General features: G+C 36.0%; 1 protein-coding gene across 4 annotated transcripts in view; it reads right to left on the bottom strand.

Annotated features, from left to right (window-relative positions):
• The window catches only part of atrnl1a (attractin-like 1a), a 264,774-nt gene that overhangs the window by 182,996 nt on the left and 55,987 nt on the right, over nt 1-25,791 (bottom strand). For all 4 annotated transcript variants that reach the window (XR_007186758.1, XM_048204633.1, XM_048204632.1 and 1 more), the window contains exons 12-19: nt 24,733-24,817; nt 24,286-24,497; nt 16,305-16,423; nt 16,087-16,203; nt 15,734-15,866; nt 10,050-10,237; nt 6,064-6,277; nt 3,973-4,161 (exon numbers count right to left, since the gene is read on the bottom strand). Coding sequence is in view for 3 of the 4 variants with exons in the window: in XM_048204633.1 (XP_048060590.1) it covers nt 3,973-4,161; nt 6,064-6,277; nt 10,050-10,237; nt 15,734-15,866; nt 16,087-16,203; nt 16,305-16,423; nt 24,286-24,497; nt 24,733-24,817 (1,257 nt within the window). In the remaining variant the exon portion in view is untranslated. The remainder of the gene's footprint in view (nt 1-3,972; nt 4,162-6,063; nt 6,278-10,049; nt 10,238-15,733; nt 15,867-16,086; nt 16,204-16,304; nt 16,424-24,285; nt 24,498-24,732; nt 24,818-25,791) is intronic.

Below are 25,791 nucleotides of genomic sequence, written 5' to 3'. Positions count from 1 at the left end.
ACTTCCGCATTGAAAAGGCTATATTTGCTGAGTATATTGAGCCAGTGAAGAAGTTCATTTCCATTTTGATTAGGTGCATATTATCGTGCTGTCAAGCTGTTTCTTTATCTCTGTGTGGGCCTTTGTTTAAATATGAAAACTGCACTTTTTCTAATTAAATTATCCTCTATCACAACAGGTACATCTATGGGGAATTTCACACCAAAGAATCACCCAGCAAAATATTTGCTGTGGCCATGAACCGACTCCTTGGAGGAAGAAAAGGGATCCTCTAGCAATTCACTTCCATCAGAGGGCTGACCTTAATGATGTTTATTGTCTGACAGATCGCCTCTATGAAATACAGCCATCAACATCGCAGTTAACAATGCACTGGAGGCCTTTAGTCTCTGCAGTCCAGATAAAATCAATGACCAGCACATCCACAGAGAAAGAACAGTAATATCTGTGTAACTCTATAATGGCGAACGGAAGGGGAGTTTGTGGTCTCAGGGTCTCAAGGCCATGAAAAGACTTTCAACTTCCTGAGACAGTATAGACAGGCAATTTCGCCTGTCAGGTTTTTGTAGTAGTATTTTTTTTTCTGGAGAAATATGTTGGATATTAAGCATTACGCCTCTCAGTTGGACTGCATATCTATTTTTCATTCTCGTCCCCGTTGCTGCTGCTCATTTACGCCGCATTACAATGCCAGCTCTAGTGCCTCTTAATGCAGAAGAAAAGAATGATTCCATGCGTCTACAAACTTGCTGATGACTATACAAGGTAAGTCCACGTCAGCTACTCATAAGGCCTTTCTGAGACGATCACCATCAGTCATTTCAGATACTTTGGCAAGGTTCTGTTGTTTTGGACCACATGATATCGCTCTTGTGTATAGGGATATTTCTGCAAATCTACTTAGAAGGAACTAAAGGAGCTGCTGAATCGTAAAGTGACTGAGCAGAAATCTGAACAGCCTCAGTTTCAGACGGCACACCCATGAACCGCCCACAGTTCGCACACTGACCCATGATGTACATAAAAATGGTAAGTGGTGGCTGAAATCAAGAGTGACTGGCTTTACAGAAATGAGAGTATTTGAAAAGTGTCTCAATAACAAAGCTGGGTTTACAAGGAACCAAACTGATAAAATTACCAAATTTATTGATGGAATATTCACTAGAATATGCCAGATTAGAGACATCAAATCTTTACAAAAAATATTCTATTAAAGTTTCTGTTCACAGAAACTGTTGTGCTTATTTCCCTGCAAAAAAAAAAAAATTGTGGGGTTTACGCACCAATGGTTTTGGAACACTATTGTGTTTTCTTTCCAATTTTCTTATTATTCCTACACTTATTATTCTTATTATTTTTCTGCCAGGTCTGTACCAAGTTGTAGAGACACCAAAGCTGGTGGAATGGTCAGAAATCCACCCACTACTCAAGACACAGACACACATCTGTCTGCGACTAGGTGGCACTATAATATAGACATTTGTATTTCTGTTCATATCTCTAGAACAATAAGGGATAAAAACAAAATTAAATCCTGCATTTCCTACATTTCTGTCAATTTTATGAACTGAACTGACCTATCTGCTGAAGGGAAAACCCAAACTTAACAAAACTTGGCATACATAGACAACCAGATATTCTAAGAATGCACGCCAAGTTGTGTCAAATTTTACCCAAAGGTGGTGCTACAAGATATTTTGAGAAATGTCTTAAAATGTCTTAATCTTTATCCATACAACGGATATCAATGGTCAGCAAAACTGCTTGGTTCCCAGCATTCATAAAAATCATCTTTTGTGTTTGCACAAGTTTGGAATGACACGAGAGTGAGAAAATGTTTGCAGGATTTTACTTTTTGGTTAAATTGTCACTTTAACACTCTGAGGTCTGAAAACACGCCGGCGCGTTTTGCAGGGGGTTTTTTTCACATTGCAGCAAAACAGACTTAAAATACTCCGTCATTTTTTGTCATAGAGACATAAGTAATATATCAATTGAAACTATAGAATATCTTCTTTTATTTGTATACACTCAGAGTAAAAACAAAATGTTGTGCTTTTTGTAAAATAAAGAAAACTAACATGATGCGTGATTTCTCCTCTCCCTCTGAATGAAGTCCAATCTGATAGTTCTCAGAAAATGAACTGTAACTTAGTGAATACTAATCACAGAAAAATTAAACTTATGTCTAAAAAAACGTTAAGATGTCAGGTTTTAAATCATGTAAGTCAAATCGAAAACAAACCTTCTGTGTTTATGTAATCTGTATGAAAAGAGAGCCATGTCAGAAGTCCGTGATTCAGCTCATTATCTGCTAATGCGGCCACGCCCACGGAGCCAGCGCCATTCAGACGCAAATTCAGAGGCAATACATGCATTCATCGTCTCAATCGTGTATTTATTGTCTTGAAAAGTGTTTATCTGGATGTAAAAGTCATGGTTAGCGAGCTCTAGAAGACATGCAGTTAGTTCCTGTTTTCTTTTCTTCTATAGATGAATTTTAGATGAGTTTTTGTTTCTTTAGCGCCCTCCGGCTGCAGTATGAATTGGAAACTCCATTCATGGAATAGCCTCTTCTTCTTTTAGATGAATTTGTGGACTAAAAATGCACAGAGAGCGCCCTCCGACTTCAAGTATGAATTGAAAACACCAGCGCTCATAGTAATGACAATGAATATTAAATAAATATAACTCCTCTGTATAGAAAATTGACATAAGCATATGAGAATCCAATATTTCTCCAAATGTGCATGCTTTTAAACTAAAAGCCTATATTCAGACTCTTTGCATCACAGAAATACATTATATTTTAAAGTATAATATAAAACCATTACTTTATATTGTAATAATATTTTTCTGTATGTTTCATATATCATGATGAGCTTGAGACATCACAGAAGGTTTTTTTCACAGCCTACCTGACTGAAATGCCTCATTAATATGCAAGTCATTTCAGCTCATTACTATCCAATTCTTTTGTCTTCTCAGGTGAGAATGGCCCATTATTCAGTGGTGATTCACGCCTCCACGCATACTGTGTTTCTTGGCAAAAAGTGTCTTACAAAAACTAAATCAATATATTGTTTTATATGAAGGAGTAGGCAGCATAATTTTTACATAATTTTGAAGCAAAAACTCTAGTTTACAACCTCCAATACCCTAAAGTATACTTTTTTTGGCCTTATTTCAGTGACTTAAGTTTTTTGTTTTTTTCAATAACCACGCATAAATGTTATTCCTTCAAAAACACAAACATGTACATACATGTTCCTCACATATTATTGTAGCCTAGTTTGTGCTGAATACAGTGTAATGACACTTTTTCCATTAATATGTTTATGAACAACTGAAAAAAGCACAAATGTCAGGGCATGTCAAAACTTCTCCAGGCCCCAAATCAGCCTCAGACTCCAGAGGGTTAAGTCATTTTTTGCAGTGCTGAATTGCTATAATTTCTTTTTGGAAAACCTCATCACTAAACGGCATGTAAACATAAAAACAAACAGTCTTTGGTCACTTTACAAGACTTGCTGTCCAAGTGGGCAATTCTTGGTCAGAAAACCTGCAATGATGACCAGACTTTGTGCCACAAGTCAAAAGTCTGAATAAGATGAAACTGAGGCTAAGATCTGAATGACTTTTTTTTCCTCTTTGTGCAGGGTCTTACTCTCATGTGCAAGGCTGGACAGACGTCGATAGTTTATAGATTTTTCCAGCGGAGGCCAGTCAGTGTGTGACAGGAGTTTATAGTGAGTTTGATACCTGCCTGTGCAGCAGGCTTAGCGTTCACAACATCTGCTCTCTCAGAACTCAATCTCCCTTAGGCTCGCAACAGAAGGGAAAAATGAGAAGGTGGAAAGTAAACGAGTTAGAAGGTGTGGGTGTGTGTGTGTGTACTCATAACTCCAGCTTCTAGTCTGCCATGTATCTTAATGGGGGTGTGTGTCCTTGATAGTACAAGCGAGCACTCACCGCCACAGTCTCCAGTTTGCCACTCCAGGCACTGGCCATAGGGGAAGGAGATGACGTACGCATTGGAATCCACACAGCGCTTGGTGCTGCCACACCACATGCACTCCATGGCCTGGCTGGTGCAGTTGGCACAGGTGGTTCGCAGGGCGCAGGGCATCTTACATGGACGCACGCTATGGTTTGGGCTCACTGAGGGAGGAAAATGCAGTAGTCAGTATTGCAATGACCTTTAAGCAAATTACATCATTTGAAAAATTTGAACAACAATATAATTTTCTGATAAGATACAGTAAGAGTCCAAAAGTCTAAGGCCACTAGTGAAAAACTAAATACTTTTTTCATTCTATAATGAACAATATCATAAGAAATTATATTATCAGCATTACAATGACAGAAAATTTGAATTGACAAATTAACATGAGTTTCAGATCTTATGGTAATACTTTAGTCTTATTTTAATATATTTTAAAACTATTTAATATTTTGAATTAGCCTTTTTTTTTTTTTCAATTTTCAATTTCAAATTTAGTTTTGTTTGTTTTAGGTTTTTTTTTTTTTTTTGCGTTTGTCATTTTCTATTTTTTTGTATATAATTTTTATTTTGACTTATTTTATTTTGGTGTATATTTTTAGTAATTTTTGTACTTATTTCACTTAGTTGCCAAGAAACCTTTCTCTCTCTCTCTTTTTTTTTAAGTTTACCATCAAATATTTATATTTTATTTTATTTCAGCTTTATTTCAATTAAAAGCATAGTTCTCCCAAAAATGAAAATTCTGTCATCATTTACTCTCCCTCAAGTTGTTCCAAACCTGTACAAATTTCTTTGTTCTGCTGAACACAAAGGAAGATATTTTGAAGAATGTGGGAAACTGAACTGTTTTGGGGGCACCATTGACTTCCATAGTATTTTTTTTTTTCTACTATGGAAGTCAATGGTGCCCCAAAGCAGCCTAATTACAAACTTCAAAATATCTTCATTTGTATTCGACAGACCAAAGAAAAGTATACAGGTTTGGAACAACTTAAGGGAGAGTAAATGATGTTTTTTTTAATTTTTGGGTGAACTATCCCTTTAATGCAAATTATTTTCAATAGTTTTAGTTAACAATGACAACACTGGCATAAACTCCATAAGTTTGTGTAAAACATGATGATCAAGTTATCCAATCTGATATGAGAATGATTCAAAGAGCATCTTATGCTTCAATGGAAGCAATACAATCTGTACAGTCACATGATCAATGTCAAGAAAGTGACTTTGATTAGCAACTGAGAAACAGGACCTTAAACATTTGTTTTTAATGTATTTTGCATAATAAAAAAATCATTAATGTTTTGCACCCCATTGCAATTATGTATTGTAATATACTCTATAATAATATTGGGGTTGGTCCAACTTTCATTCAAGGCCTAATTTGTGCTTCCTCCGAGTCTCTATTCTAGAGTTTCAAACCGGTCCAATAAACATATTGCAGCCAAGGAAACAGATGTGACAGAGTACCCATCAGCTCTGCTCATTTACAAAACCAAAAAAATGCAAAGAAATTGAAAGAAAAGCAAGGAACTATAGCTCCTTTAACTGGACATTATTTTTTTTCATCAAACTTTAATAAAATCTAGTAATATGTTTATTTCCTTATTTGTGTGATAACACTATATGGAAACGAATGTTATGGCAGATGCAGACAGCAAATCACCTTGACATAAGTAACACATAAAACCATGAGCAGGAGTAAAAAACTTAATATGCATAAAATGTGGGGGAAATCTGCAGAATTCTGTGGAACAGGCATTAAACAAAGTTTATGTTAACAGAGCTGAGAATACAACACCCGAACTGCTAACTGAAAACATTACCAAATTAAGACAAAATATATTTAATAAAAGTCTACTTAAGGATGTGTAGAACTGTGTGAATGCTAGATTTCCCAATTCTTCAGAACTCTGAGGAGTTTTCTGTGGGAGCTGATTGAGTTTGGGTCTGATGTGTAAGAGCAGCATCCACCACAGAGCAGGCGTTGAATCACCTCCAGGTTCATGTTACAAAGAAACTGTGCAAAAAAACAAACCAACGAAAACTTTTCTCACCAACTGGCTTCTCACAGATCAGCCCCTCTGTGTTGGAAGTGCAGGGTTTGGCTTTGAGTCCAGCAACCTCAGCTCTTTCCAGGTACGCACAAAACCCTGAGTCACTTGGCTCCCCTGGTAACCACTGCAGCGTGCTGGCAGTGAAGGGAGACATGTCCTCCCACCCCCAGTATGAAACATTTATCTTCCTTAGACCCACCCAGGGAGTAAGTTTCTGCAAGAGAGAAAACAGCTATGTTTATGTCACACATACACACACACACACATACATTAAAGGTGCCCTAGATTCAAAAATTGAATTTACCTCGGCATAGTAAAATAACAAGAGTTCAGTACATGGAAAAGACATACTGTGAGTCTCAAACTCCACTGTTTCCTCCTTCTTATATAAATCTAATTTGTTTAAAAGACCTCCGAAGAACAGGCGAATCTCAACATAACACGGACTGTTACGTAACAGTCGGGATCATTAATATGTACCTTGTTCAAGGCATTACACAAGGGCAAAACGTCTGGATGTGCACAGCTGAATCATCAGACTAGGTAAGCAAGCAAGGACAATAGCGAAAAATGGCAGATGGAGCAATAATAACTGACATGATCCATGATATCATGATATTTTTAGTGATATTTTTAAATTGTCTTTCTAAATGTTTCGTTAGCATGTTGCTAATGTACTGTTAAATGTGGTTAAAGTTACCATCGTTTCTTACTGTATTCACGGAGACGAGAGCCGTCGCTATTTTCATTTTTAAACACTTGCAGTCTGTATAATGCATAAACACAACTTCATTCTTTATAAATCTCTCCAACAGTGTAGCATTAGCCGTTAGCCACTGAGCATAGCCTCAAACTCATTCAGAATCAATGTAAACATCAAAATAAACACTGTACTTACGTGATTAGACATGCTGCATGACGAACAATTTGTAAAGATCCATTTTGAGGGTTATATTGGCTGTTTGAACTTTTTTTATGTTGTTTAAGGCAAGCGCGAGCTCTTGGGGCGTGGAGCACGAGATTTAAAGGGCCACACACCCTGAATCGGCTCATTTCTAATTATGCCCCAAAACAGGCAGTTAAAAAAATGAATTAAAAAAATCTATGGGGTATTTTGAGCTGAAAGCTTTCACAGACACATTCAAGGGACACCTTAGACTTATATTACATCTTTTTAAAAAAAGGTTCTAGGGCACCTTTAAACATGTAACATCCACATAGGGATGGGTATCAATAACTATAGTCAGTTAGGTAAGATGATTAGATAAGATGATTAGATTATATGTTGAAAATATGTTTAACTACATTAAAAAAAATGCAATTCATACAATAACCTGAAAAGACCTATTCTATGAAGAGCATGTTTTTAATATCATAATTAAAATTTAATTTGATATTTCATTTAGAAAAAAAGTCACAATAAAATAATGAAATACTTGAAAAGAAAAACATTATATATTAAATAAATACATTTTTTTGCACCTGTTTCTGTTTGCTTGGTATTAAATTGTGACTGAGTCACATATCTAACATGTTCAAATGCATTAAAGTTGCTTTGAACACAGGTTCAATGAGCTGTTATCGCTCTGTGTTCATAAATACTCTGATTATGAACATTAGTGTGAAGAACGTCTGAAGTTAAAACGACAAACAGACTGACATATTTGCGGATGCGGTAAATTCAGAGAAATAAAGCGTTCATCTTCATAAACCTCTATTTGAACTTGATTTTGCCTCATTACAGACTTCCAGCTGGACATTCATTCAGTGCACCTTGACGTTTTGATGGCTAATAACCCTGTCTATTCTGTTTAAGACATGCTATAGTCTTATAAATACACTTTTTTTCTTTCTCTCTCTCTTTTCTCTCTTCTTTAAGGAAAGGCAAAAGGCCAATGCACAGTTTAATTGTCAACTCAAGGCTAAATAAACTGAATTTGACATACCCCAACCCCTCAGATTTTCCATTCAAACAAACAACTTCCCTGTATGAAAAGGTCTTGCGAGCTTTGATTAAAAGGTTTAAAAGGTTTAAGATCTCCTGTGAGTTTGTGCAGCCAAAGGGAGTGAGTGTGACTGTGTGAGTGACAGGAAAGAGAAAAAATAGTGGCAACTGAGAAATCGTCGCGTGTGAATCTTTTTCACATCAAAGGTGGGTCCTTTAGAAAACTGTGTTAATCTTCAAAGGACAAAAGCTGCTTAAACACTGAGGCTCACGCCGCAATCAGCGAGGGAGCGGATTACGAAGAGAGTCACTCCTTTCCTTTTAATTAACACATGACAAATATTTACACCACAGCACCAAGGGGACTCTGCAGATTTTGTGCAGAATAGCTTTTTACTGATGGCATGAGTAAGGTTTTTTGACATGTAAAGTTGAAGTTTAAGCTTTACTGACGTTTAGAAACAAACTTACACACTGAAACATCTAGCATTACATCTGGACTTGACACACAGAGACTTGCCAAGTAAACTGTAAATTCTAATGTTTGTTTACTTGGACAGAAATATCTGTCACAACATTTGAGGGTGTTTAAAGAATCACTTTAAAATGGGATTCAGAGCAGTGGAAGGCAAATATATTTACAACCGAGAACTAATTTAAGTAAACAAATCAGGAGCCCAGACAGAAGTGCTTGTGTCAGTCAAAGGAGGGGGGGGGAAGCTAAATATCAGCATTTTCCCAATGCTTTACATCGCATTTGTTGTGAAAGGGCCGGTATCAATATAAGAAATACAAAAATGTAGCAAAATAAGGCTTTCTACAGTTCAGTACCCGAATGCTGAAATTCCTGTCTTGGCAAAGTATTAAGTGAATATAAACAGGCAGTATTTCTCTAGATCACGCTTGTATGATAAATTGCTTGTGATGTTTCTCATTTATTTATTTAAGACTGAACATTTTTTGGAAAAACCTGAAGCAAGCTTTACTTAATTGAGAAATATGCCATAGTTTTATTTATTTTGTTAAAATTTACATTAGTATTATTAACCAATAAATCTTTAACTATAATACATAAATAAATGTGTTCAATAGCATATTATTTGCTGCTGAATATTGCTATGGTTTTAAAACTGGTACCAAGTATCATGAAAATCCACCGGTACTGGCACGGACTACTGAATCTTTGATATGGTAAAATATCTAAATCAGCAGTGCTGGGGAAAGTTACTTTTAAAATTAATGTTACTCCCTAAAAAATAACTAATTGCATTACTTAGTTTTTATGGAAAGAAATGCATTACATTAGCTTTGTGTTCCTTTTTCTCACCTGGACTGGGCTTGGTTGTTTGTTTAATAACAACAAATAAGTTATATTTTGGCACCCTTTTACACACTATTCTAGATTGCAGAAGAATAGGACAAAGGAGAAGAAAGTTCAACACACTTTGTTCAGCAATAAAAAATAAAAATGAAACACAAATGTGATTTTTGCCTATTAGTATTGTTGAATTGGATCATCGAAGGTCAGCAGCAAAAATGTTGATTAATATAGTGAGATTAAATACATAATGTACATTAGTGTATATTTAATTATTGCAGGTTTGCGTAATACTCTGAGTTTGCATTTCACTGTTTTTATTCATTTTGAGGAATACTGAATCTGTTTTTGTGATGCATGCTCACAGCGCACACAACGATTCTGTGCCTTACTCATGATTTCTCTGAATCTGGGGAAAGGAGAGGTGTCAATCAATAAATGGGAAAATAAAGTAACCTTTGTTACTTATTTGTAAAAGTAACTGATATTTTATTGTAAATTTCAAAGTAATGTATTACTTTACTAATTACTTGAAAAAAGTCATCTGATTACATAACTCGCATTACTTGCAATGCATCACCCCCAACACTGCTAATCAGTATGCAGCAGATCTAGAAAAACTTTTGGTAACTGCTTGACTGTGTTGTAGATTAATACCAAACAATTACCTAAACTAATCAATGTAAACCTCCACACAAAGGCCAGTGATTATGCTTGACTTACCCTCCTCTGCAGCTGATACTTCTGCAGCTCATCCAGTATAAAGTCAACCTGCCTGGCTGAGGTTAGAGAGGCAATGTTGCCATCCAGGTTCTTACAGTAGTGCTGGGCATTATCATAACTCTCCTTACTGGCATTCAGCCTCAGGCATGCATCTCCGACCTGACTCCAACCCTCTCCACACAAGTGTGCTGTAAAAAAGCAGAGAAATCCAGGATAAAACCAGGCTTCTGCCCAAACTAGGCCTCACTCACACAATACCTCTGAACAACTATTTTCAACACTGTTGATAATAATAAGAAATGTTTCTTGAGCAGCAAATCAGCATATTAAAATATTTTTAAGGATCATGTGACACTGAAGACTGGAGAAATGATGCTGAAAATTCAGCTTTGCCATCACAGAAATAATATTAAGTATTTCACAATATTGCTGTTTTTCCTGTTTTTTTTATCAAATAAATGTATCCTTAGTGAGCATAAGAAACTTATTATCAAAAACTTTGTATTTTTTTATTTATTTTTTATTACTTATTGACTCCAAACTTTTGAACAGTAGAGTAAATCAAACTACATTCTGTAATTAAGAACCATGCTACCCTTGGGTTTGAACTTATTACAGTGAGCAACACAAGAATAATTATCCATGACGATGGCTAACCACAAACACCCACACTCAGACAGACCCTCAAATTCCTGAAAAGCAAAACAAAAGGAAATGCACAGTCATAGTCAATTATGAAACCACACAGTACTTAAAATAACGTAAATTAACTATCTTCCCTTTCATTTCAAGGGTATATTTTGTAAAATGCGGCTGATTATACTCTAAGATAAAGGCTGTCATATGATAAAGAGAGAAACAACAGAGCACAGAAAAAGGGAAAAAGAACAATAAACTCTGGGTTCTTTGATGGGTTGCTAAGCCATAAATGGATAAATAGCTCAGCAAACTTGAATAATTACTGGACTTGCAAATGGCCTTCTAGTAGAGGTCAGAACTCATGTGTGATGTACTGTCCAGCTCCAAAGGTCTTCATTTTCTATGGTTGGATATACTCATGTCTTCAGTAGAGAGTTGTCCTTTGCAGATAAAGTTGTCCGTGTGTGTAAGTATGCTTTCAAATTGAGCTATCAGTCAAAAATATGACAGCTGAACAGTGATTTTCTTTCTAGTTTATGTCCTTGAGAAGATCCTGATATTTGACACAGAGAGACTGCGGGAGAATGACCAGCTCAAACTCTGAATGTACCATTCAGGTCACTGTGCCCCTTTACCCTTTGCTCCATTAACCACATACACCGGGGTAGAGGTTGGGTTAGGCAATAGAAAATATCATTAAGCTGATATAATTTTTTTTTTTTTAAATCATTGGAAGTCTATGAAACAAAGGTGTGTGTGTGTGTGTGTGTGTTTGTTTTTGTGATTTAAGAGGACACAAATTTGTATAATGAAATGGGTATTACACTGATATTAAGACGTGAACATGAAATATGAGGAGTCCTCATATTTAAAATAGCTTTAAAAACATACTAAACAATGTTTTATTAAAAATGTAAAAATGCAGAACGTTTTCTGTCCTCACTAAGATAGCAAAACAAACCTGTGTGTGTGTGTGTGTGTGTGTGTGTGTGTGTGTGTGTGTGTGTGTGTGTGTGTGTGTGTGTGTGTGTGTGTGTACACGCATCTTTACTGGAGACTGGAAAATGTAGAGCATAGGTACAAAGTGTGGGCTTGTAGAGAAGAAAACATTTCTTCCCAAGGGAGACAAAAGAATGTTAATAATACATCAAACAACGGCATCACTTCCTGCTCTCAAACTAGATCAGATCAAATAAATCAGGTAGAGATGCCCTCAGAGTGTGAAAATGTATTTCCATATTTTCTGTGTCTGAGACACACAAACTCACGTGAAATGTGCTCAAAACAGTACTAGACGTTTTCCTAACTTTTCTAACTTTAACCTTTCCAAAATATTGCTCTCCAAAGATCATCAGTTCAGCGAACTAAATGTCAACAAACCTGAATGCACAAAATGATCACAAGACAGTGCCTGTGAGTTCCTGGTGTTCTGATGAGTTAAAAAGAATAGATCACTTCCCTGTGCTATTTCCAGTGCATAGGACTGTCAAAGACAAGTGTGACAATTTTTTGACACTTTCTCTACAGAAAGTTTGGGGTCAGTAAAAAAAAAAAAAAAAAAAAAGTTTTTGAGAGAATTATCTTATGCTTTCCAGGGCTAAAACAGTAATATTACAATTTAAGATAATTGTTATCTATTGTGATATATTTTAAATAGGGCTGTCAATCGATTAAAAATTTTAATCTAATTAATTACATACTTTGTGATTAATAGGTTGTTTTCAGTCACGTGGTTCTCGTGACGCGCGAAATTCCGGTGGAGGGCAAGCAGTGAAAATTAGAATGGAAGAGATGGGAAAAAGTCCGTTCTGTGCTGATTTAGACAGAAAATCACAACATATGTTGGACGTGATACTTATGTTATGAAGAGGAGCGACATTTCCACTGAATTGAAAGACTTGACTGCCATCGAGGAGGTAGATATAGAGGATGTGAAGCTGCCGTAACGCCGTGTTCAGTTCTAGTCTGGGTTTGTTTATATCGCGCTGCCTTTCTGCAAGTGATGTTAAGGGCAGTATTTTAATTTTCTGTCATGATTGTGAAAAATGTCGCCATTGTTGGTCATTTACGCTGAATCGAGAACTGTAATAGGAACTCACGATATCGTTCGGGGGAAAAAAACTGCTAATACAATTTTTGCCTTGGTTGAGAAGGTGAGACGACTAGCAAATGTAATAATGTCACTAAATAAACCCACTATCTTTCACTCAAAATAAACACATACTGTACTTAGCTGAGTTTTGTATTTGGTTTTTGTGTAATATTTAATTAACATTGTTTGTGAGTATGACTCACTCGCTTGTGAATGATTATAACTTGCACACAGCCACTTCAAAACTGTTGATGAGCTTCTATAGGTTTGATTTCGGTTGTCATTTGTTGAAATAAATACAAAAATACAGCGTGTCGGTGTCTGTCCCTGAATGTGACCCTCCGATTCTCCTTCGTGGTCATATGGGAAAGTGAATATTTACAAAAACAACATTAAAACTAGTTACATTTACACGCTTCCAACAAAGAAATGCATCGACTTCTGTCAGCTTGTTAAACATTTATTTTATTTGGACATTTTCTACAATACGACGGCTGAAGCAGCAGCGCGTGACTGTTTTCATGGTAACCAGATCAGCATGAACGGAATTCTACAAAAATGAAGTTAAAACACCAAATTATCATTCAATAGGATAAAATATCTTCTCCTCCCTGCAAACGATAGCATGAAGAATGTGAATATTTAACCAATTCAAAAACAAAAGGTAAGCAGGTATCCATATTCATTTCAGTATCAGCAGACGCAAAACGCTATAAAAGGCGACAACTTTTAAAGTTAAAAAAACTAAATAAGTTATAAAAAACGGTATAAGATATGTAAACGATAAAAACACCTTCTGGGTTCTCGATTTTAACGATTTGAGCAACCATAAACAACGCAAAACATACGAATATTGAGTTTTTGATAGGATTCCTATATAGAAACATCACTCCCTGCCCTCCGGACACATTCGCGCTGCTGCTGTGACGTCACGTGAAACCAACCTATTAATCAAAATTAATCGCATACATAATTTTTGCTGTGAAAGTATAAAATATTTCAATTCAAATGAATCAATGCAGGGTTTCTTCGGTGGTGACAGACATTGTCACCCACACAAACAGTAAAAAGTGCCCTACCCACGCGATCTGCGAGCCTGATACTGACAATAAAGTACCCATCACTCTCACTGTAATTCTTTCTTTCCCTCTTTGCAAAAAAAAAATGTGATTTTATAGCTTTGTAAGCGAAGATGCTTTTTTGCTAAACCTGAAAAGTATTAAAAAATAGCATTTAGAAGTTATATTAACTAATAATATAATTTTCTACCATATACAATTGAATGCACTTAGCTAACAACAACTTGCTTTGTTCTGGTTTCACCTCACTCCAGTCTAAACTAACTGATTTTATAGGTAGGCCTAATTTACTACACATTGTCATTTAAATAACCTGAAAATATTGTGGATTATTAAGGCTAATTTTACTAACCACTCTTGCTAAATGGGGTAAGCACACTTATGTTCTCATTTCAGAGTTGTTCAAGTAAATGATTCATTATAGACCGTGTGGACAGATCAGTTGTTGTCATGATTCATTAAAATGAATCTGTTCAAATGAGTCATTAGGTCGCGAATTGGACATTAGCGGACGTTGACGTGTTGCGTGCGAATCGCGACTTATTAGGACATCGCAAAAGATTTGTCAACACAGAAAACACTTCACCACTGGATAGGATTTTCTTTTTGTTTACTGAAAGTGTGGTTTATGTCAGTTGCACGTGCAGGGCGCCTGTCAGAGAAGATGAGGTGACGTTCTTTTGAGCACTATTCACACCCAACGGATATTCAGGAAAAACATTCTCCGAATGCGCCTCGTGAAACATGGATTCGGTCTAACAAAATTTTAGCATTGTGTCAGTTGATTTAGATTATTATGTGTGAGGTCGAGAGAGTGCAAAGACGGTGCTTACTTTGAAGAAGAAGAAGAGAGCTCGCGCGCACGAGGGAGGAGCTCTGCTCGTTCTGTCCGTCAGCGCAGGAGTCGTCTCCCTCCTTCATTTTACAATCGAATGGTGGCTAGAACGGCTCCAGGTTCAAAGGTCAATACGGAATGGATTAATCTGCGTTATTTTTTTTAACGCGTTATTTTTTCTCAGATTAATTAATCGAAATGAACGCGTTATTTTGACAGCCTTAGTTTTAAAATATAATTTATTTGTGTGATGGCAGAGCTGAATTTTTATCAGCATTACTCCAGTCTTCAGTGTCACATGATCCTTCAGAAATCATTCTAATATGCTGATTTGATGCTCAAGAAAGATTTCATATAATTATAACAGTTGAAAATGGCTATGCTGATTAACATTTTTTGTGGAAACCATTAAACATTTTTTTCAGGAATCTATGATAAACAGAAAGTTCAAAAGAACATAATTTATTTGAAATTATAATGTGTAGGATTCAGTGTATGGTTAACTACACTGAAGATCTTCACTATCTTTTGTTATCTTTTTACCCTCTATCAGATGTTTGGTTTTATCCTGCCATTGTAAATATTGTATATATTTGTATTAATCTTTATTTTACTATTACTTCTAATTCCTTATCATACTTTTCTCAGATATAACACATTATCTGCATCATATTCGTCATTTTATCTTTTCTTTCTGCCAGCCAAACACACTCAAATATTATCATGTTAGATATTGCACATACCCTAGACCAGAGTTCTTCAACCCTGCTCCTGGGGACGCACTGCCCTGCAGAGTTTGGCTCTAAACCTAATCAAACACACCTGACCAAGTTGAAGCTGGTTGGAAATAAATTTTGCAGGACAGCGTGTCTCCAGGAGCAGGGTTGAAGACCTTGGCCTTAGACATTTCTTCTTTCATTGTTTATATGGACATGCATTTGCTCTGTTAGTCCATCCATTAATCCATCCATTAATCCACCCATTAATCCATCCATTAATCCATCCATCCATCCATCCATCCATCCATCCATCAGCTCACCAGGCAGAGCATGACATTCCTGCTGTTGTGGTTCCCACTGACAGTTGATATTAAGCGAGCAACTCCTGCAGTTCGCCAGTTTGCTACAAACCTGCTCACCTCGAACACTGCATTTAGTATAGTTCTTCACAGACTGAAAATCAAGAGAAAGGAAAAGAGATACGTCAAATAATCTGGTTACATATTTTCAATGTGACAATCAAGTTTTGTGCAACATTGTGTTGTATTTTTGCAAGAAATCCATGGAAACCCTCAAGAACATTTATTTGAGGAAGAAACAAGTGAAATCAAAGAATTACAAGCGCTAATTCTCTAAGCCACTCAATCTTTTCATAAGCTATATTACTGCACACCTGGCCGGTTTTGCGCACACCGGGTCTCCAAATAGAGAGCTGGTGCTCAGACAGCATGGCAGGGGGAGGGTTGAGGTACAGGGGACCTCGAGGGTGACGGGCAAGCTCAATTGTAAGCTGAACGCAGACAAAACATGATACAGCAATGAGAAATGTTATTTTTATTTGCTATAAATACTTTTAAATCTATTTAATAGTAAAGCCTCAGTTTGACATACCACAGTGCAGTTGCTTGAAGAAGAGATGCATTTCTTGTCTTCGCACCATTGGCAGTCATTGGTGTTGGCAGTACAGGAAGCACAGTCAGAAAACTGCTGACACTGCTTATCAGCTGGATCTGTGGTTTAAAAAACAAGAATTATCAGAGACAAGTAGAAAATATCAACTTATTAGCATAAAACAAAAATTGGAGGTTAGAGGTAAGAAGGGTCTGACTCAGAGCTCTCAAGGTGAAACACTTCACAACTGTGGTGAAAAATGAGTGTGTGCAATGACACATGGGTAAGGGCTAAAGTTGAACAGCGGAGGTGGACATGGACAGGGCACAGCAAAATTAAAACTGGAAAATCGAGGGGAAGAGCCAAGGACAGAGAAAAAAAAAAAACGTTTGTCCTGACTGTGAATTTGTTTATTTCAGACATGAATAACCACAATACACATAAGTACTGTTGTTCCTGTTCTTGTTTGGGGGGTGAGGATGTTTTCTGTTTGTTTGTTGGTTTGTTTTATCATTATTATCATTATTTCTGGGAAAGAGAGATCACACAGGAACTGGCTTTTGCCTGGAACAGTTTCAAAGTATAAACAATGAGAAAATCCTGGACAAAAATGAACTAGAAGGATGGGAGAAAATAAATATGAGGAAAAACAAAATTACACTCTTAAAGTGTTAGTTCACCCAAAAATGAAATTTCTGTCATTAATTACTCACTCTGATGTCGTTCCACACCCGTGAGATCTTCGTTCATCTTCGGAACACAAATTAAGATATTTTTGATGTTCATAGACAAATTAAGATATTGTCTATGTTCATAGACAGCAATATAATCAACACTTTCAAGGTCCAGAAAGGTACTAAAGACATTGTTAAAACAGTAGACGAGACTGCAGTATTTCAACCTTAATGTTATAAAGTGCCAAGAATACTTTTTGTGCGCAAAAACAAAACAAAAATAATGACTTTATTCAACAATATCTTGTCTTCTGTGTCATTATCATATGCTGTTTACATCCAGCGCTTCTAGGTTCTATGTCAGAACGGCGATTATTGGCCGGCTCCTGCGTCAGCATCACATGCATGCGTCGTGCTGCTCACGTGTGCAGCTTTGGCCAATACTGAGCCAGTGTTCTGACGTATCTTAATTTGTGTTCCGAAGATAAACGAAGGTCAGACGGGTGTAGAACGACATGAGGGTGAGTAATTAATGACAGAATTTTCATTTTTGGGTGAACTAACCCTTTAAGTTTATTCTCAAGTTTTGTATTAGTATTTAAAAAGATTCTTTAAAATATCAATATCTATGTGAATGTGTTAAAAAAATAAACAAAATATTATATATATATGGTAGCATTCAAAAGTTTGGGGTCAGTTAATTTATAAAAAAGAAGAAATTAATAGTTTATTTCAGCAAGGAAGCATTAAATTGATTAAAACATGACATTTACAGTATCTCACAGAAGTGAGAACACCTTTTTGTAAATATGTTATTATATCTTTTCATGTGACAACACTGAAGAAATACCTTGACAAAGGCTTTGTGCCGAAATGTTGGTCAATAAAAACTTTCTGCAAGTGAGTGTGCAGTCAAATCGCTCATATATATTAACACTAAAGAAATGACACTTTGCTACATTGTAAAGTAGTGAGTGTACAGCTTGTATAACAGTGTACATTTACTGTTCCCTCAAAATAACTCAACACACAGCCATTAATGTCTAAACCGCTGGCCACAAAAGTGAGAACACCTCTAAGTGAAAATGTCTATATTGGGCTCAATTAGCCATTTTCTCTCCCCGGTGTCATGTGACTCTTTAGTGTTACAAGGTCTCAGGTATGAATGGGGAGCAGGTGTGTTAAATTTGGTGTTATCGCTCTCACTTTCTCATACTGGTGTTGAGTTATTTTGAGGGGACAGCAAATTTACACTTATACAAGCTGTACACTCACTACTTTTCAAAGTAGCAAAGTGTCATTTCTTCAGTGTTGTCACATGAAAAGGTATAATAAAATATTTACAAAGATGTGGGGGGTGTACTTCTGTGAGATATTGTATAAGGTTACAAACGATTTTTATTATTTCAAATAAACAGTTGTTTCAAACTTTCTATTCATCAATCCTGAAACAAATAGCATCACTGTTTACAAAAAAAAAAAAAAAACTGTTTTTAACACTGATAAGAAATGTTTCTAGAGCACCTAATCAACATATTAGAATAATTTAGAGAAATAAATAACATTTTAAAAACAGAAAAGTTACTTTAAAATTCAAAAACATTAAAAAGTCTTACCAATTTCAAACTTTTGAATGGTAGTTTGGTAGTATATATTATACACATACACAATACACATTCTTAGCCCGGATTTTATATTTACTTAAAAATATAATTACAATATACTTAAAATATTTAAGTTTGATTGCATTACTTATAAAATATAAGTATATTCTACTAATTTGTGGGTGTATTTGAATGTGTTAATAAATGTAAGTTAAATGCACTTAAATTATGAAGTTTTTCTCCTGACCAAGCCTCCTACACACTGGTTTGCGGCAGGTAATGACGCCATTTTGTCGTGGTCTGTGTGAATTCAAGGAGCTGTTGATGAGCAGCTGGAACATTTGTTTTGGCTGTTCTACAGAAATTTTTTTCTAAACATTTACCTTTTTATAGTTTTTCACCAAAGGAGAAAATCAAAATTTTTAAGTTACCATCATCGAGGTCAGAGTTTGTTTTAGTTGAGCTCTTAGTTGAGCTCTTGACCCTTGACTTTTTAATATTAGATTTTGTTTAGGCAGTTTTAACTGCATTAAAACATTTTCACATAATCATTATTTGGTCTGAATCACTGAACTCATTTAGAGCCCAATCTCTGAGTTAGATTTACATTATTGATTGCAGCAACGTTGTGATTCTACAGCAGAAGATCAACTTTTACAATACAATTTTTTTTTTTTTAAAGTTGTCCTTACCACAAAAAAAAAAAAAAAAAAAAAAAAAAAAATTATATATATATATATATATATATATATATATATATATATATATATATATATATATTTTTTAGGTACACACAAACATCAAGAATCAGCGTATGAATCTCAACAACGGTGACAAGCAACATATTCTGATGAACAGATCAACTCAAAGAAAATTACTAAGACAATTCAGCTTATAATTTATTCATGCAGCAATGCATGATGGGAGGCATGGATGAATTTTGATTGGTGGCAAGTTAACTTGCTTAGTACATTGAACTTAAATATACTAAGTGTAATAACCACAAAGTAATTAATATTACAAAACATTTTAAGTTAAATGAACTCGAATTATTAAGTTAAAAAAATTTTTTTAAGGCAACCAGTTTCCTCAAATTTTTTAAGTAAATTCAACTTATCCAGGCTAACAGTGCATAATATCAGGAACATACATAGTGTATAGTAAAAAGTCCAGATACTATTGTGAATATACAGAGAGCAACCACCCAAATACTGCCTACGAACAATGATAAACTGCACGATTACAGTTCTCTGAGATACACACAATACAGGATAATCCATCACGGACTTGTGTGTCATTCCATTACTTAATTAAAGTCCAATCCACCTCTGATAGAACTCCAAACTCCATGCGGTAATTGCAGTAATCCTCTCAGGTCCAGTTTTGCCCACAGAAAAAAAACATCTGTATCCACAATCACTGGAGATTGGTTTCATCGCAATCATAATTACATCGCTATGAGATTATTATGCGCCGACTGACCTTTTGTTCAGTCAATTATCAACAGGCATTTCCACAGTCAGGCAGGATTTACCCAGTGGAAAACAGGCTGCACATCATCAAGGTAAAGCAGAACATGTGAGTGGCTCTGCATATAAGCCTCCCAATGTATCAAGTGTAAATAGGATTATATGTGGTTTAACAATAATCTCCTGACAGAGGATTTATTGGAAGGAAAAATAATCTCCAGGTGTGCTTTGACATACAGAGCTAATGGTCCAACTCAATTGAATGAGATGTACAGTGAACTTCACCCCACTGAGATGGTGATGTAGGATAGTAGACCAGGTGTATAGACAAGTGTGCATTAAAATATTATCGATAAACTCTCTCTCTCTCTCTCTTGCATTATCATCAACACACACAGTGAAGAACACAGAAACGTTTGTTACAACTAACAGTAAACAAATATATAAAGACCTAATGCCTTTTCGGGTGGTGCTTAATAAACTGGTAAACTTTATATCTGTAAATTAACTCCAATGAACTAATAAAGTGCTCTCACCTTTATTACTGCCATATCCAGTATCACTCTGGAGACTGTAAGCTGGATTACAAACAGTTTGTACTGATCTATCCTTGAGTAACAAATTTTTAGCTCAACCTGTTTTGCATTGTCCCTTTGTATTGACATTTGTTCACAAAGCAGTCCGGTGTGAAATGATTTGCACAGACATAAATTTCGGTAGAGTTGAGAGAGCATTTTCTTCGAAAACAAAATGAATCCACCCAGGGTTCATACACATTTCTACCAATACATTTCCATGACTTTTCCATGACTTTTCAATTACTTTTAGGCAAATATTCATGACCTAACGTTCCATGAAACGCCTGTGGATACATGTAAAATAAGAATAAAAATCCATGTTCAAATGTCAAATCACAGCATATCTTAACTAATTAACGTCAAGCTATGTAGTTTAATACAAAAGAAACGCTGACACACCAGTAAGATGGTGAGATAAAATATTGTGTCTGACCCTAGCAACAGATTAACATACATCAATAGGAGGCAATGATGTTAAAAAAAAGTGTACAGTAACACTGACTGTAACTTTACAGGGTTGCAGGGCTAGAGACAAACTTTTGGAATACAAAATTTGGTAACTGAGAAGCTTTAAAAACAGCTTTGCCTCCTAGACCTATTTACCATTAATCTCAATGGAAAACCTTCAATCATCAACAAGATAACATTCCTATTTAAATTCCCCAAAAACGGTTGTTTATTTATTCATTTCTGCAATTTACACCTATACAAACTGCAACTGCCAGACATTACCCCATGCCAGGGTCAGAAATAAACTTTTTTTTTTGCAATTGATTTCCAGGGGCAATTTTTATGATTATCTGTATTATTGTTTGTCAAATACTTAGCTTTAACCAATTACTTAAGTCAATCAGAACACTATATAGACTGTTACCAATAAAATTTTAGCATTAACAAAAGCCATCTTTACACTACAAAGATGGAACAGAAGCTGCCCCTGAAATAGCATAAATGTTTATTTACAAAGACTGTTTAATGTTATTCAAATTATAAAATTAACAGGACGTCTTTACAGAGTCATTTTTGTCAATTAATGCTCTTGATATCATAATAATGATTATTAATGTCGATTAATAGATACATAAAATGTTTTTGTGTTTGGGGAAACTGAACGTTATTCTCTGGCTACAAAAATAAAACAATCTTAGAACAAATTCGAAAATGAAGACTTCATTTGATCTTACCAGCATGATGAATAAATTATATTAACTGGAATAAACTGTATATAGAGGGAGCAGAGAACGGGACTGATTGTGAAGCTGTCCATAACTTGGTTGTAGCGCGAGTTTAAGCGCTCTCACAAACACTCCTGTTAAAATCAAAGAAGCTGATGACACTGCGTCATGAATCTCTTACATACAATCTGCACTTTGTTGTTTATTATGGGAAAATGTGCGAGTTTCAGTCAGAATTCAGATAGAGCACGCGGACTGAACGAAACTCTTCATTTCAGCGATGACAAATCTGAACGCTTCTGAACAGAACAGAAACACCCGTGATTGATTATATGCGGCGGTTGGGTGGATCGAAGTATGTTTACGAAGTAAACTTTGTCAAGTTTTTTTTAACCAATATTATCACTTAAACATATGAAGAGTTCATTTGCAAAAACCGATAAACGGCATTTTTAAAAAAAATGAACTAAGTGCTGTGCATTATTCTCCATATATAGCACGTTCTGTACCCTAAATCCATTTTGTCAGAAGAGCCGGTTTTGCCCACTTTCAGGCATCGCAAGTTCACGTTTTACAGCAGAAGCCGACAAGCGCCCTTGTTTGTGTACAGACAGAAACCAATAAGTCCGTTTTAGCGAATCAGCGCGCAGTATTCAGGTCAGGTGACAAGGCTTCTAGTCACTTCAAAAAGACGCGCTAGCTGAGGGAAGTTTTATCAAAGCTCACTAAAAGTGATCGAGGATTTATGATTTCGACTCCTGTAAGTCCTTGTACACCATACACGACTTACATGCTGAAAAATTGGTTGTCCTTTTGCTTGTGTGTGTGTGTGCGCGCGCGCGCACGTGCGTGTGTGGATTAGTGCGTGTGTGTGTACTTGTGTGCCGATCTGTGTGTGTGTGTGTGTGTGTGTGTGTGTGTGTTTGAGAGAGAGAGAGCGTGCGCGCGCGCGCGTGTGTGTGTGTGTGTATGTGTGTGCCGATCTGTTTGTGTGTGTGTGTGTGTGTGTGTGTGTGTGTGTGCGCGTGGGTGGGTGGGTGTGTGTGTGCGTTTGTGTGCACACGTGTGTTTGAGAGTGTTTTAAATGCAATTACTTGCGTTTTGTTTAACTATGAAACATGAAATGTGGAGTTATCTGCTTTTGCCAAAAAACGACTGTTGGAGTTATCTGCTTTTGCTAAAAAACAAACTTTTAATATATATATAAAACATACTTTCAATGAATTTAAATTTTTTAATTTACCTATATTTTTTAGAGTTATCATTACTTAATCAAAACAGCCCAACTGCAGTTTGATTGTTATTAATTGGAATGCACAATAAAAAAAACATGATTTGTGAGAATTCATAAAAATGGAGTTATCTGTTTTTGCAAATAAACTCTTCATATATTCTATTACATAACTATTTTGAAACAGATTTCTATGACTTTTCTAAAACGTTCTGGTTTATTTATTTTTCCATAACTTTTCCAGGCCTGGAAATCGCTGTTTTAAAATTCCATGACTTTTCCAGGTTTTTCATGACCGTACGAACCCTGTCCACCTCATCTTCAGCGGCTCAGATTTCGGGAGTAAATGGAGAGAGCTATGTGGATTAATCCATCCAGCTACAGAACACCTAAAACGCATGGGAGACATTCTCGTCAGTGCAGCAATGGCGGACTGTGTACAACTCGCTGTGAACTTGCTCAGGCTGTTTCTATGTTAAAACAGCAGTGTCTGTCAATATTCATGGGTGGGGCCTGTGGCTTATGTGACGTCACATTGCCAGGAACCTGCAAACGGTTTGTTCAGAGACACTGCTTATGATTTATAGGGATAAAAAAAATCATTATCATTATAAGGTGGTTGTGTACACACACTGCCAACACACATTTATATCCAAACACCATGCAAAAGAGAAATTTTGCATAATAGGTCCCCTTTAAATAACTGTTTTCTATCTAAATATATATTTTAAAATATAAATAGATTTTTGTAATTTGGCATTTATTAAAATTACTGACCCCAAACTTTTAAACAGTACAGTATATTCTGGCACCTCATTTATCTTATTATATGGCCTGCTGGAATACTTGATACTGATTGGTCAATCACAGCACTCTGTGGTCAAATATTTTTGTATAATGACAACTAAACTGCTTAAAAGTCCTGTTATTCCAGGCACCTAGTTTCCAGCAATGTTGTGATACTCAATGTTGTAGATCAATATTTCATACCCATTTATTCATTTATTTTTGTCAAATATCCTTGTAGTAGGTGGAATAATGTAGTCAGCCAGTTATCACCACAAAACACACACCTTCAGGGTGATGTGAGACCCACTTTTACTGTCTCCTTCGAAACAGAAATCAATTCAATGTGATTGTATGACGAAACAAGCCTCAAAAACAGGTCACAATACCTCCATAATTGACCATAAAAGTAATTCTGTGTAGCCGGTGTTTTAAAATAAGCTTTTAAAATGACAGGTTCTTACTGGTGCGTGCAGGGCAGAAGGAGGCAGGCACACTGTCATTAGCATGGCTAGAGTCCCAGGATACACAGCGTTCTTCGATCCAGATGCAACGAACACCAGGACCAGCGCTCTGACAAAGATCCACCTCGAGGAAGGCCTCACAGCTGGCAGGCTTATACGCCAGCACATCGTTCAGAATCACACCAGAGAAACCACCAAAAATGTACATTGAGCTGAGTGGAAGAGAAAACAGACCTTTTTTGTAATTCAACCCATTTGTATTGCCAAAACAATTTTCCAAAGGAAATGAGAAGATAAGGCCACACATTTAAGTGATTTTTTTTTTCTGACCGATGATGATTTGTTTAACTAAATGAAATTCAGTGGAAAAAATAACAACCTAGGTACAGGAAGAGCGCATAAACTGATTGTATCAGTGAATGGAAAGAGTCCACATCAAGAACTTACCCATTACTGACAACTGCTGTGTGTCCAAAACGGTTGACGTCACGATGAAGACTGGGATTTGGAAGAACTGTCCACTCATCACATGCTGCAAAGCACACATGCAAATAAATGTAAAAATATTGATGTACATAAACGTAGTTAAAAGTAACATCACATGCTATTACACTCACAGTGTGCATTATAATACCATTATTAAACATTATCTCACAACCCTAACACTAATAAGAAGATTATTAGTCATTTCATATTTTATTCTAGAGATGCACAATATATATCAGTACCATACTTATTAATAGATGATATTAGAGATAAATCGTTACTAATTTATCAATATTGGATATTCAATTGATAATGCTCATTTAATCTAATTTACATTTACATTACTGAAAATGTTTGTCGGCCAGAATTTAATATCAGTGCAAAGATATTTTATTCATATTTTACTATTTTACTCCCCACAGCAGCAGTGTACAAAATACTATGTACACCAAACCTTTTCCTGACAGAGACATCTGTGTGTTCTGATCTGTACGTGATTGTCCAGGTTACATTAGCTCTATGGCATATGTTTCTCCCAGGCTGCCAGATCAGACACACTCTCGGCTTGTTACACGCTTTTAATTCAGTAATTAGCCGCGCTCATGGTCAGTTAATCAGCAGGGAGAGGAAACCAAAGACTCGCTTTACATTCTACAGGCTTTCCTGCTAGTAAATGCATTTATGTGCATATACGCATGCAGACAGATGTGTCAAGAAAATATACAGTATATACACATAGTTAAAGGGGACATGTAATGCCCCTTTTACAAGGTGTAATATAAGTCTCTGGTGTCCCCAGAACGTGTCTGTGAAGTTTCAGCTAGAAAATACCTCACACATCATTTATTATAGCTTGTCAAATTTGCCCCTATTTGGGTGTGAGCAAAACACGCTGTTTTTGTGTGTGTCCCTTTAAATGCAAATGAGCTGCTACTTTCCAAAAGAGGGCAGAGCTTTAACAGCTTGAGCTTCAATTGCTCAACAACAACAAAGCTGGAGAATCTCACACACAGCCAAAAT

Source organism: Megalobrama amblycephala, linkage group LG10 (assembly GCF_018812025.1).
Source record: "Megalobrama amblycephala isolate DHTTF-2021 linkage group LG10, ASM1881202v1, whole genome shotgun sequence".
Taxonomy (NCBI): Eukaryota; Metazoa; Chordata; class Actinopteri; order Cypriniformes; family Xenocyprididae; genus Megalobrama; species Megalobrama amblycephala.
This window is presented reverse-complemented; position numbering and strand designations above follow the sequence as displayed.